Source organism: Nomia melanderi, chromosome 11 (genome assembly GCF_051020985.1).
Source record: "Nomia melanderi isolate GNS246 chromosome 11, iyNomMela1, whole genome shotgun sequence".
Taxonomy (NCBI): Eukaryota; Metazoa; Arthropoda; class Insecta; order Hymenoptera; family Halictidae; genus Nomia; species Nomia melanderi.
In genome coordinates this window covers 5,596,632-5,610,088 of record NC_135009.1, presented here as the reverse complement: position 1 = coordinate 5,610,088, position 13,457 = coordinate 5,596,632, and the positions used below count along the sequence as shown (strand labels likewise).

Genomic DNA, 13,457 nt, shown 5'->3' with positions numbered 1-13,457 from the left:
GGCTGAAAAATGGTGTGTCGCAAGGTGACAACGGCATTTTTTCTCACCGGCGTCAGCACGGCGTATTATATAAAATGGGTGCACGGCCGGTTAGTTACGTGGACGTTTCTATCCGCGCGTCGCGATATCGTATTCAACCGGGTAGCCGGTGTCTCGGATAAAGAGACGATACCCGATGCAGCAAGGTCACCGGTATGTAAACCCGGGCTCCTGTATAATTTATCGTTCACACGTGCCGACTTTTGAATCGTTCAAACGCGGCGCCCAAGTCGCCGACAGATAATCGCGAGATACATACTATTTGCATTTTACATCGCGACCAAGAACGCGACCTGCTGAATTTCACAAGGATATCGAGCGGTAACGGCGGACACGAATTTCGCTTATCACAGGAACAAGAGGAGTGAACTTCAATTTTAAGATTACAACCCTGTTCTCAATGGGTTTATTATACCTGCGCTTCCTTTATATTTGCTAAGCTGTCGTTGCACTTTGAAATATTATTTTTATTAAAAAGTATATACCGATACATCACATATGTTTAAATCTCTTCTAACCTCTCAGCTTATAATACTGATTGTGAACGAAACTTAAGTGGAGACTATTAATATTATTAATTAATATCATAGATATTAATTTATTCCATGTAGAATTATATGTCAAGAATTTTGAAATGATTCCTTGAAACGTTAGTGACTAATGGATTTTAACAGAAAATTATATGTATATATTTGAATGCTAGCTGTTCGATAAGTGTTAAACAACTCTGAAATACTGTCTAACAGAACTCCCACGTGAACAACGTCCAAATAACATTACGGAAACTCGATTCAAAGAATATTTTGACAGCTGGTGATGTGAACAAATGAGAATCTAGCTGTGGATATATCTTGGCCACGGTGCCGTGCGCTGTAGATGTTTCAACGGTTATTATCCGCGGATTGGCTGGAACAAACCCAGGTGAACTGGCGGGACCATTGCCGATTGAAAAGTTCCGCTGACAGCGGAAGCCAGACGAGAGCAGGCGTTATTCACTGCTAAACGCGGACTTTCTACATACTTTCCGTGACTTGGAACTTCAACGCGAACGATCACGGCACGATATATTGTACCACTAACCATTATTTTGCGCCGTGGCCGCCTAGATCCGACGCCAGAGAGCCCTCGAGGGCTGTTCCCTACTTTGATATCGATAGAACCAGGTCGACTTCCACTAAACCGTCCCGACGAACTTCTGGGGTCGAGGAACGCGGATTTAACCCTTTGTGAAGAAAAATTCCCTGGACGTGAAGGAAAAAATGCTTCTTCTATAAAATTTTGTTAACTAGAAGTTGAGAAAGATTAATTCTCGGCAATTAATATTAGGGTATGCACGAAATGAAATTTGTATACTATATCAATTTATTTTTTAACAATTTTGACGATATTAAATCATTTTCGTTTCACTGAATATTAAATTAATTTTCTTTTATACTTTAATTGACATTATATATTATATACATACTAATTCATTAATATTATGTTTATTTGTATTTAGTATAACTGAACAAATGAATCTAAGACCTTGAATCCAAAAAACCAAAAACGTTAAAAAGTACTGAACAATAGCAATAAGTAAACAATAAATATTAAATATGATACTATTCGTCTACAGTGTAATTCGGAAACGAATGTTGCAATTATATAACAAACATTTCTCGAGAAATTAAATTTTTTGAAATGCTGTAGCACGATCCGAACTTACGAGCAACGGTATATATGCAGGTTGATTTAATTCCAGAACGTTTCCGCGGTCGTTTCACACTGACCATGCGGTTTAACGAGGTCTGTGAATTAAAATCGTCGCGAATGGAATCGCATAAAATTCAATTTCCATCGCGACGGCCGCAAGGAACCAAATTGATTTCTCCTCGTCGCATCGCTGCACCCCCGATATTAAAACGATCGAACGTACAGAGGCGCCGAGAAACACGCGAGACGAAATCTATACGTCCAATACGAACGTACAATTTTACGGAATTCCTGGCGCATTCTAAGGCGATTCTATTAATCTCAATTCAGCATAGAGGAAACGGAAGCAGTTAAAGGAGACAACATCGAGGGTATCGAACTCTAATTGCTGTTGCAGTAAAATCGTTTACTTGCTCTCGAAAAGTAACTCTGTATCAAATAATTACTTGACTGCAACGTTTTACTATTTTCAAGTCTGCGACTTTATTTATTGTCAACAAACTGCATATCTATGCGTAAATTCAACGTTTTAAAAATAGAATCGGAAGAATAAACTTGCTGCCGAAAATGGTTTTCAACAAATATTTTGGAAGGTACCACACTTTGGATATTTTATGTATGTTTTCGTATTGCATGCATTCCATACAAGTTTGCATTCTCAGATTTCCCATAAATTGCAAATATATTTTCTTTGTGATAAAGAAATATTCATAAGCGAAAAGTATACATATTTATTAGGTTTTGTTCGAAGTCTTCGCCGTGAATCTGTCTCGCCGTTATAAGGTAAAAGGTTAATGTGATACTGTACAAAAAGTATAATTCTCTTTCGAAGACACGTACTTCACACTTTACAAAAATGCCTGGGAAAAATTCTATTTTTCTTGAGTATATTGAGTTTTATGAAGTAGTGTATTATTATCTATGTAAGAATTAATTTTCTTATGTTATTTATGGAAATGATATTTCTTAATTACAGCCCGACATTAATTGACACACTTGGTTTCTGCGTCCGTCCATTACTCACTCTTTCTACTGATAACAGTCAACTATAATCAACCACGATCTACTTACTTATTCGTTATTAACTAAAGTTTCATATCAAGATTTGATGACTAAATAAAGTATATATTGAATAATTGATATAGCACCCAAGAGCATGCTAAACGAATTTTCAAATACATGTTTCGTAGAAATAAAAGAACGCTATTGTAACTTATCAATTTTAACAATTGTAATCACTTTTCCTTGGTTCTACATATTACCAACTTCGAAATATTCTTTGTCGGAAAGAATCTATAGAACACTAAAGGTAAAACGGAATTATTGTGCATGTATAAAAAAGTTCTTTCGACTTGAAGTTTGAAAAAGAGATAACTAAGTTTATGATATGGAGAAAGTTTCTCACAATAACGCAGAATTTCATCGTGCAGTATGTTCTGAGCTGACGTGTCGATACGGAAATCGGTAGCGCCGCTGATCGCATAATCGGCAAATGTCAAAGGTGAAACAGCACGTGCATTGTAATGCAATCGCACAATAGTGCGAAACGCACTTAAACCCATTGAAATACGCCATAAAGGCTGAGCGTGTGCTGTCGACGCGTTCGACTGACTGAAATTGCTTTAATCCATTTAAGAATTCAAAAGTGGCATTTTGATCGCTGATAAAATATTATGGAGCAATAATTGAAAGTACTCAAATAAATAATTCTCACGAATTACTTTCAAAAAAGCATCAAACACTATTTTTATCTCTAATATACATATCTATATATATAATTCTATAAAAAAGAAAAATTTTAAATGATCCGAAAGACAAGAATCTTAAATTTATTTTCGCTTGAATGTTTAATTTGTATAGTACGTACTGTACCGGACGCATGAAAATAATGTTTTATATTATTATGAATAAATATGTGAAACAAATGTATAATATTTCATATCTTTTCATGAACGTTTTTAAAATTAAAACTAGGCTCCACATTCATTCTTTGTTCTTATTGATAAGACATAGTATTTGTTTATATGACTTTGGTGTAAGTATTTTCGGCTCGCCCGTTAGCTTACTGAGATACTGTTTTACACGATCCCGTTTTCCCAAGAAAAAGAAGACTCGTGGAGCCTGCTTACCATATCGCCGCGTGACCGTGCACTGTGAATGTACACAGCGGTTAAAAATGCATTTATACTTTGCTCTCGCGGTATAATTTTGTTAAGCTAATCAGCCGCGAAATCGGTTTAAGCCGATATCCATCTAACGTTGATAAATTATTCTCGGTCGCTTAACAACTCGGTGCTAATGAACGTCGTCCGATGATACATCGTCGATTAGTTGGCCCGTTCGACGCGAAGGCGAAGGGAACATGTTATATTGGATGGAAGAAAAGACGAAAAGAAACCTGCAAAAGCAACACGTTCGATCGAATACTGATCGCAATGAAGACCTCATTCGGCTTCCCTCGGATTCCGTTTATAATTTAGTCCGTTGCCTGCCAAACAAAATGCCCAGTCTGTTCCAATTCTGCCGCCTGTGATAAATTTTCAAAGAAACTTGTGTCCTCATGAATGCTATTATCGATATTTCTCTGGTTTATCGACTGTTTCTTGAAATCTTGCAAAAACTGAAAAACAGGCCTTCATTCATCGATCGTTCCGTGATTCCTTTTTTATTTGGTGAATTAATAAGACATGTTAACTCATTTGCCTAATCATAGATAAAATTATATATTATTTTGCAATGTTATACTATAATAAAGATATTTCGAATCTGTAACAGAGACTTTAAATAAATATATACTTTAATAATTGTAATTCTATCATTTTCCTATACCCATGCAGATTAACTTGATACACTATGCAAATGTTTAAACATTCCACCAACACTTTTTAAATTATAAAATGCAGGTATTTTCCTGATTCCATAAGCGATCTCAAACTTTTGATCGAAACTGCAAACTTTCTTCCTTTCTTTCCTGTTTTTCATCCGACATCTGCTATACTCAATAGAGGTGGCATTACTACGGTTCTCAACTAAATGTTACGCTTTCACTGTAATATACATACTAAACACTGTCACATACAATAGCAATGATACCAACATTTGAAAATAAAATGATTATGCTCTCCATTAAAAAATTCCAATTCTCTTTCTCATCAAATAAATAATTTCAAACTTTCGAATAATAAGAAAGTAAGTTCACAAAGTTATTAAATTTTATGTTTTTATGACAAATATATCAAACTCTGCAACACGTAGCCATAAATAATAGTGACATGTAAAAATAAAACCATTATTTCCACCTTCAAAACATCCCACTTTTTTTATCACATGAATGATCCTAAACTTTCGAACAAAAAATATTTTTTATCAAATTTGATGTTCCTACAGTTATTAATTACTTATAAACCAAACCCTGCGTACTAATAATAGCTGCGTTGTTTCAAAATAAAATTCTTATCAATCACATTAACACCAACACTGTGTTTATCGATAGCATTGGTAACCCTCTTTGCGGTTGCCGTATCGCGACGTATCACAAGCCATTGTTAACTGACTGTTCATTATTCGAACATAATTAAATTGTCGATCCTGCCGGCGTGGCCTACGTCGCGTCGTCAACGAGAGGGAACGATTCTTGAAAAGTGTCCCCGCGTACGGCTATTCCGATCCCACGTCCTCGTCTCATCGTTAACGTCACGGCGGAAACGATAAACGTCCCCAGAAAGCGATCAAGGTACTTATCCGATCAATACTCGTCCGGGAGCAGCTAATTTCGAGGCGCGTACGACGAAATTCAAGGTTACCTGGAGCGCTCCGCATACAAATGTACCGGATTTCAACGCGTAACCAGCTCGAATTACAAATAATTACTACCCAAATCACTTCCTACAATGCTAAATCAGCAAATCGAAAGCCTGACAATAAAAAGAAACGTAATTCATCTAGAAACGTAAAATCAATCCTTGTCAAATCTTCACACCCCGAGAATGCGGCCAGTGACCAACCATCCCCAAACAATCCCCATTAAATCCCACATTACCCTACATCAGTCTCCGCACTGTTACAAGGTCACCCGTCGACCAGAGAATCTCCGCCCACGCTCCACCCTACCGCACCCCCAAATCCAGCGCCAGGCAGTCGACTCGGGAGAGCTCTAATCTCGAGGGCAACCCCTCCAGAGTAGAACCCTCTAGTGAATGACTAGCCAAGAGAATACCCTATCTCTTTACTACACTCCCATATGACCTAAAACTCCTACTACCAATCAAGCCTGAAATGAGCAACTACGAGACTCCTACCATCTTCTACACCCAGCATCTTCAAGATGCACATTGTTCCCAGAACTTTAGGGTGCACCCTGCAGCTCACAAAGTTACACGTCGTACTTAGCCATCATAGACGACGGTGGCTAAGGAAGACACATAGGAGAAGGAGGTCTGTCGGGTACTCACCTTGACGAAATGCAGGTTCTCCTTGTCGAGGAGGAACTCCATGGATTTGTGTGGCCGTTGATTGATGGTGGACGAGGCGCCGTCGTCTTGGGGGCTCCTATGCGAAGCGCCGACGGGCGACTGGGGTACGTGGAGGGCGTGCTCTGGCCTGGGCCGCGGGGCGGTCGAGGTGTGATTCAGATTGAGCAGGCTCCTGGTCTTCTTACCGGCGGCGGCTGCGGCGGAGGCGACGGCGGAGTTCGCTGAGGCGGTGGTCGTCGTCGACGGCACGGCCTCGTCGAGGTCGGTCTCGAGCAGGCCGACCGGACGCTCCTGGGCGGCCTGCATCGTGCGGGCTCTCGCCATCTCGATGGCCGCCGGATTCCCAAGGTCCGTAGCCGCGCGTCGGCGCGACGAAGACGCCGACGACGACGCGCCCGTCGACGGTCTCGAGCTCAGCGCCCCGACGCGGGGCGGCTGCGGAGGCAGGGGCGGCTTGCTGGACACTGGCGCCCTCCCGTTCGCGCTGCGAAAACCAGACGGATTTTCCGCGTTAGTATCACGGTGTCTTATCGGGACGCGAGGGCCGCGTGTCACGGGCTTCCTGCGGCAGCCGCTGATCGTCACTAGGGGGTGGGATCGGGAACGACGCGTGCCGGAGCCGGGGTAGAACTGATCAGGTAACTAGGTTCGGTAAAAAAGGTTCGGTGATTTTTCCGGTACCATTCGAGTGAGTCTAGTGAAAAAATTGGTGGCTGATGAGCATACGAGATCCTCGATGAGCAAGGGAGATAGAGTAGGATTCCGATTACGTGTACAATTGGGGGATAAAGATGATTGCGTAACTGGATTGGATGATAGGAGTTTGCGAATTATATTTAAATCATTTAGATAAAATAGAAGACGATAATGAGAATATAAAATTGAGATCGATGTCCATGAGAGCTATGGTAGAATTTCGGTTATCCGAATGTTTCGAGAGTAAGAGTATAATGATAGGGTCGTTTGAACAGTGAGAGTTTGGTAATTATAACTATTGAAGTCAGTTTAGTGGACAGCCGAAAGACAGTAGCGGTTATCTGAAGGTTTTAGGGGTGACACTAGTGAGGTAATTGGTTCGTTAAGGTAGAAAAAGTTTTGCATTTTCTTACAGTACTTGGTGATTTCTAAGATTTTTGAAGTTATGGAAAGCTTTTGGAGAACATAGAAATTATTGAAGTCATGAAATTAATAACAAAAATATACGCAAACATATCTTTTGATGAAAGGTGTAAATTACAAAATTCATAAAGGAAGTGAGAAAATTTGAACTAATGATAGGTATCGTGTTTGTGACAAATTCGTGGAATGCTAGCGTGTGAATATCGGTTGAGAACCACGCTCTGTTATTTAACGGTTTGCATAATAGATGTCATGGCGTAAGTAAAACGAGTCGTAATAGTAAAAACAAATGCTTTTAAATAAAACATGCTATGTTGCGTGCGAAGATAATCTTAAACAACAGTTGAATGTTGTTAAGTTCTTTTTTAATTTACTCTTTAGTGTTCTTTATTTTTGCTCGTTATTATTAGCAGAAAAAGATTTAGATAAGGCCACTATCTTGCATGAAAAGCATTTAACGTGGAAAATAAACATACTCGTGTAAATACTCGATAAACACCGTGTTTTTATATAATTTTTAATTGCATTAGCAATTGAAACACATTCTATGAATCAATTTGCTGAGTTAAACACTGTTGGAAACAGTAGCCAGCATTAATTAATACATTTACAGATTCTTCTTATCTATCTATTAAGTCTGCTGGTTTTTTATTAATTAAAATACAAATCTTTCACAAATATACCTCTCCTATTATACATAGAAAACAAGAAAATGCTATTTTTACTTCTACATTAAATTCAACTGAATGCTACACTGAACTCCACTACACTACATTGAAAGTAACTCAGTATATCTAGGATTGTATAGATGTTTCACATTTTTCTATAATGCGAAGGTAGAGAAAGTAGAATAGGGCAAGATTCAATGAAAGACGTGAAGATCATAGTGTTGTAGGGTTCGGAGGCTACGAATGACGTGCGAAGTTGAAGAAAATATTGATAGTGATAAAACACTTGAGATTAGAATCGACTCTACTATATCCCAGTTAGTTTATTACTTTCTTTACCAAAGAATTTAACTCTATTTGCGTCTATATTTTGCATACGAGCCTCTAATCAGTTTGATTTATTACTCTCTTCAACAGAAATGAATTTCAAAGATAAGGTTACTCTAATCGCATGATAATTAAGTTATCAGATTAAGTCTCTTCTTCAGAAAAAGGATAACATGGACAGATAGACAGACTGCGAAATTATATAAAATACAATATAATACTTGCATTGTTTCCATATGAAATACATTAATCTCCATTTATTTCTAAATTTTACTATAATCAACTGATCTTATACGTCTATGTGTTTGCCTCACTCTTCGAAAAATCAGAAAATCAGAATATTCTTTATCATCAATATTATTAAATTCCCACAAATTTTATAATTAATCAGAGTCATTTACTTTTTCGGAACAAGAACAATTAATTCAAAATAAATATAATATTTATTAGTCCTTAATTGAAACATTCAAATCTTCCAAAAAGACAAGCAAAATGTATGAAAAGAAAAGTTTCCTTGAAATTCTCGAACAAATATTGCATATTACGTTTATAATTACATTATTACTATTGTCGTACTAATAATGCAAACAACTTTTTTCTCTTTCCTCGTCTGAAATAACCAGTTCGCAAAAAGAAAAACGAAAGAAAAATCGCCCGATGAACTCGCGATGTAACATCGCGCATGATAAAGGCGAAAGTATAATAGACTAATTACACCTACGCCCACCTTAATACTTTAATCCTCGATCGTTAACTAAACTATTCCACGTTCGGTGCAATGACTCTCCAAGTTAAATCCCGTATAAGTCACGGGCGTTTCATCTCCGAGTAGAATTAAGCGATTATCACCGGCAATCTGGCAGCCGGGGAAGACAAAGGGTGGACTAATTCCTCGAACGAAGAAAAGAGGAGGGAATATATCGCAGCGGAATCCAACAGTTCGTGCGGCCTGTCCAGCGTTAATTTAATTCAATCCAATTAAAGTGAAACGGGTTTCTTGCGTTCCTCGCGGTTTTCCAGAGAGGCGTGACGCGAAATCATTGGCAAAAAGTTAATTGCCGGTATGGGGATAGTCATGCCGAACCGACGCTATCGTCTCGTTCGTACACGGAGTGCATCGTTGGATCGGAGTTGGGAATGGTTCTCCATAGTCGGACAACTGCCCGAATGACGTATCGAAAAATTAAACGTCGATTACTGCGACCGATCGAGCGCGCGTGCATCGCTGCTCGGCCTCTGCACAGTCCGATAAGTTTAACGCCCTGTTCTACTATCGCAATAATAATAACACCGGTAATAATATGTTTGTTAAGTGCGTAACGCTCTTTGATCAATTGAACGCGAGCGTAAACGAGATATAATCGTAAAAGTGAAAAGAAATCAAAAGTGGGCTTATAAGAAAGTAGTGTGTTCATCTGGATAACTGCCGACTAAGTAATAATTGGAAATAATGCGCAGAGAAAGTGTCCCGTTTTTAATCCGGAAAGGATCATTATTTTGTTTTCTACGATATTTCCAGTGTCCAAAGACAAATAAAATATTGTTATGATTTGTTATAAAATTGAAATGTTGGTCCTCATATATATACTTATAGCAAACCTGTTAAGAAACGCTAAGTTTTCTGTTATGGTTGTTTTTTAACTATACAATTTCAATTAAAGGAAAATAATATTAATTTGGAGCAATTTATATCACAATGTAGAAGACTATAATATTCCCCATACATTCCAACCGATTTAACGAATACATTAAAATACAATAAAAGGCACCGTTAAAATTTGATCTTTATCAAATATTAATTATCGCTTCCCGGGGAACTCCCTGAACCTCCAACTCAGCGGTTAAGGGTTAATCATGGAATACCCTGTGCATAGCTGTTACTGTCTATTCGCCACGTAACACTTTCTCGGCTGGTTTGTTTGTTCCCGTTGGCTTTGAACTTCAGCCAGCCATGCACGAAGAGATTCTTGAACGTCGGAGGCGGTTCTGGCGGCGGGAGCTTCTCGCCGTGGTGAATTCGTAGCAGCTTTCACGCGATCTGATCATCAATCACGTGGCTCCCGTTACGCGGCGAAGAAAACGCGGAAGCGCGTCCTGCAATACACACTCCCCTTCGTCCTGCAGCCGCTCGTTTGCCCCGCGTTCCGAACATCTAAATAATCGCAGACCATACTGCCAGACGGCAGGAAAGATTACCGCGACCACCGACCGTTCCTCTATGATTAAACGATCCGTCGGACGAATACCAATGACACGATCGATAAAATCAAAGATCTTCACGTTCTTTAATTTTCAGGTGCCTCGCGCGTTATGTTTCACGCGGAAAATTGCAGCGGATTCCTGTGCAACACGTTGGAAAAAAAATTGTAACAGTCGGTTCGTGTAATGTACGATGGGAATTGGTATCGTTTCAGATATACCGGGATCTTGTGGGATTAAGTAGACACTTTGCTATGGTTTTTGCACCTGAGAGTAGTGCTAGGAAATTACTTGATGACTAGGCTAAAGAATTTAACTGATTGATTAATTTTCATTTCTTCTCATCCAATTTCATCTTGGTCTTATTTCCTGATTTCTGATTTTTTCAATCTCCAATTTACTATTCGTTAATACGTTTACACGTAACCAATTAAAACAATGAAAGTGTAAACTAGAAAGACACCTCTTGCCATTGTGCAGTTACTCTAGACATCGAGTCATCTTTAAATTATAAGGATGAAATGTTGTGCGACAAATGATATATAGAAGCTTTGCTAGAAAAGATAATTCTAGCAAATAAAGAAAAAAAATATTTAACAAATTTTATAGATTATAATTTCAAATACTTTACAAATTGTAATTTAAAATTTTTATATTTCATAGATTGCAGTATTAGATTTAAACAGCTTGTCGATCTTTTCACCCAGTTACAACACTTTGTAACACTGAATTTCTTGTAGATTAATTTCATCGTATGTAACGCTAATACGTTAAAAATTAATTTCTTAAGAAACGATATTATTGTACGGTTTTACGTTATACGTTTGCGTTCTAATTAATGTAAAGTGTTTGAAATAGTTTCGTTGGACGTATATACGCATAAATATAAATGTTTCGCGACGTTTAATTGTAAGTCGATGAAGCGTGATAATGAACTCCTGACGCGGCGAGGAACGACACCGGACTGATAAGGAAGCGAATGAATGTCGAAAGTTTCGCAGAGCTCGACGCTCAAATTTCTGTTTCTATTTTGGTACGGAAGTTTTGATATTGCGTTCATAGTGTCCCACTTTATGTGCTGAGTTGGTCAATCCTTCGAAGATAGAGAAACTTGCGTTTTCTTTTTCAAGTATACTGGCACAGGTCCACAAAATTTGCAATACGTTCATAATTATTATGTTGCTGGTTTTCTATTTTATTATTTTCCCTTCTTTACAAATTTCTTAAATATGAGCATTACTGTTAACATCAATTAAAGAAGAACATTGTTTTCTAGTTAATGAATGTTTAAACTTTACAATAAATTTACTCTTATAGTAATCAGAGAATTTCATTATTTATTTTACCTATCGAAAATTGATCTTGAATTTTAAACTGATTCGGTTTTCGGCTTGAAAAGAAAATAATCTTTTCTCTTATGCAGAACTAACAACGTTTTACACTCATTTCTTTATTCGAATTTTGAAACAAACAAAGCGTCATAAGCAATCTAGAGAATTATATTAATGTTCAGATAAATTCTAAACCCGCAAAACTATTATTTTCTTCTTAATCTCAACAAATTTCGAACAAACTCACAAAAACATTCCCGCCAAAAATAAAATACAACAGAATAGAAAAAGATATGATACATGAAAACAGATGTTTCTACAAATATCTGTAGCCTTCTTGTTACATTTCCAACAAAATCCGACGTTCCTTAGAAAAACAAAACTAAATCACGGCAATCGAACACTGGCATCAAGAGCATTCCCTCTACCATTCTCAAAGGATTAAGTCTCCGCTGGTCCATCAGATCTAAAGCACAGCCACGCTGTTCCTCAAAGGCAAGCAGAGGTTCTGTTACTCATCACGAGCTATTCATTCGTAGGGAGCTAACTTTCTCGAGAAAGAATCGGCGCGGTCGCATTTTTACAGACGCGCCGGTTCAGACCGTTTAAAGTGCACACTTAAGTTCGTGTGCGCGTCTGCGGTTGGTCGGTTCGGCCAGCGAATTGGAGTGGGTGCTCAAAGTCGGACGGACCCGAATCGAACGATCGCCTCAATTACACCCAATCGTTGGGTCCCCGTTGTTTTTCGTTTTGTTTCTGTCTATCTGTCTGTGCCGGGGAAAAATCAAATCACGCATCGTTACGCACACGGCTGCGGACCCGCGCGCGCCATTTGCGCTTAACCCCTCATGAGTGGTGGTAAGTATATTTACTACTTACTGAAATGGTCTATCTTATGCATAAAATCATCTGTACTTCTAACATTTATAATTTTATTTAAACATATGTTTTTCACAATGATATGAGTAAATAATAACTGAATGAATAAATAATAGTATATTACACAATTAGTAATAGCAATAAAAAAATTCGAAGTTTTCGATCGTTTTTTATTATTTTTATGCACTAATGTACTGAAATATGTTAAAATGTAATAAACTTGTAAAATCATCACATTAGAATTTAAGGAAAACAGATTTTCCATATTTCAATTTTTTTTACTGCTCCATCACTGCTCTGTGAAAAATTAATTAGGAATGACTCGTTCGATGATCGAGCAAGCTGAAAAGCGACTTTCTTTGAAGATCGATCGACATCGACAGATATATATCGACTTGGACGCCAACAGGATCGACAGTCATTAATGAGACAGTTTTCCATCGATCAGCAACTTAAACAGACCTTTCATTAACTGACCTCGAAAAGAAGATCACCACGAGCTCTTTCGCGTACCCTAATTTTCTCCTCGAACGTATATTATTACGTTACAAGCGAGCTTTGAGCGCGTTAGTTCACTCTGAAGTAGTTGAAAGTCTAGTATATAAGAATCTAGTGAAGATATACAGAGAAAGTTATGTAACTTTACTATTTTAAATTTCATGTAAATTGTTTGTTGTGCGAAGAAATGTTTCCAACAAAAGTTATATGGTATTAATGGTAATACATATTGT

General features: G+C 37.9%; 1 protein-coding gene across 11 annotated transcripts in view; it reads right to left on the bottom strand.

Annotated features, from left to right (window-relative positions):
* LOC116435221 (uncharacterized) overlaps positions 1-13,457 on the bottom strand; it is a 136,759-nt gene that overhangs the window by 61,963 nt on the left and 61,339 nt on the right. For all 11 annotated transcript variants that reach the window (XM_031994586.2, XM_031994587.2, XM_031994588.2 and 8 more), the window contains exon 6: positions 6,183-6,687. In XM_031994586.2, the coding sequence (XP_031850446.1) occupies positions 6,183-6,687 (505 nt within the window). The remainder of the gene's footprint in view (positions 1-6,182; positions 6,688-13,457) is intronic.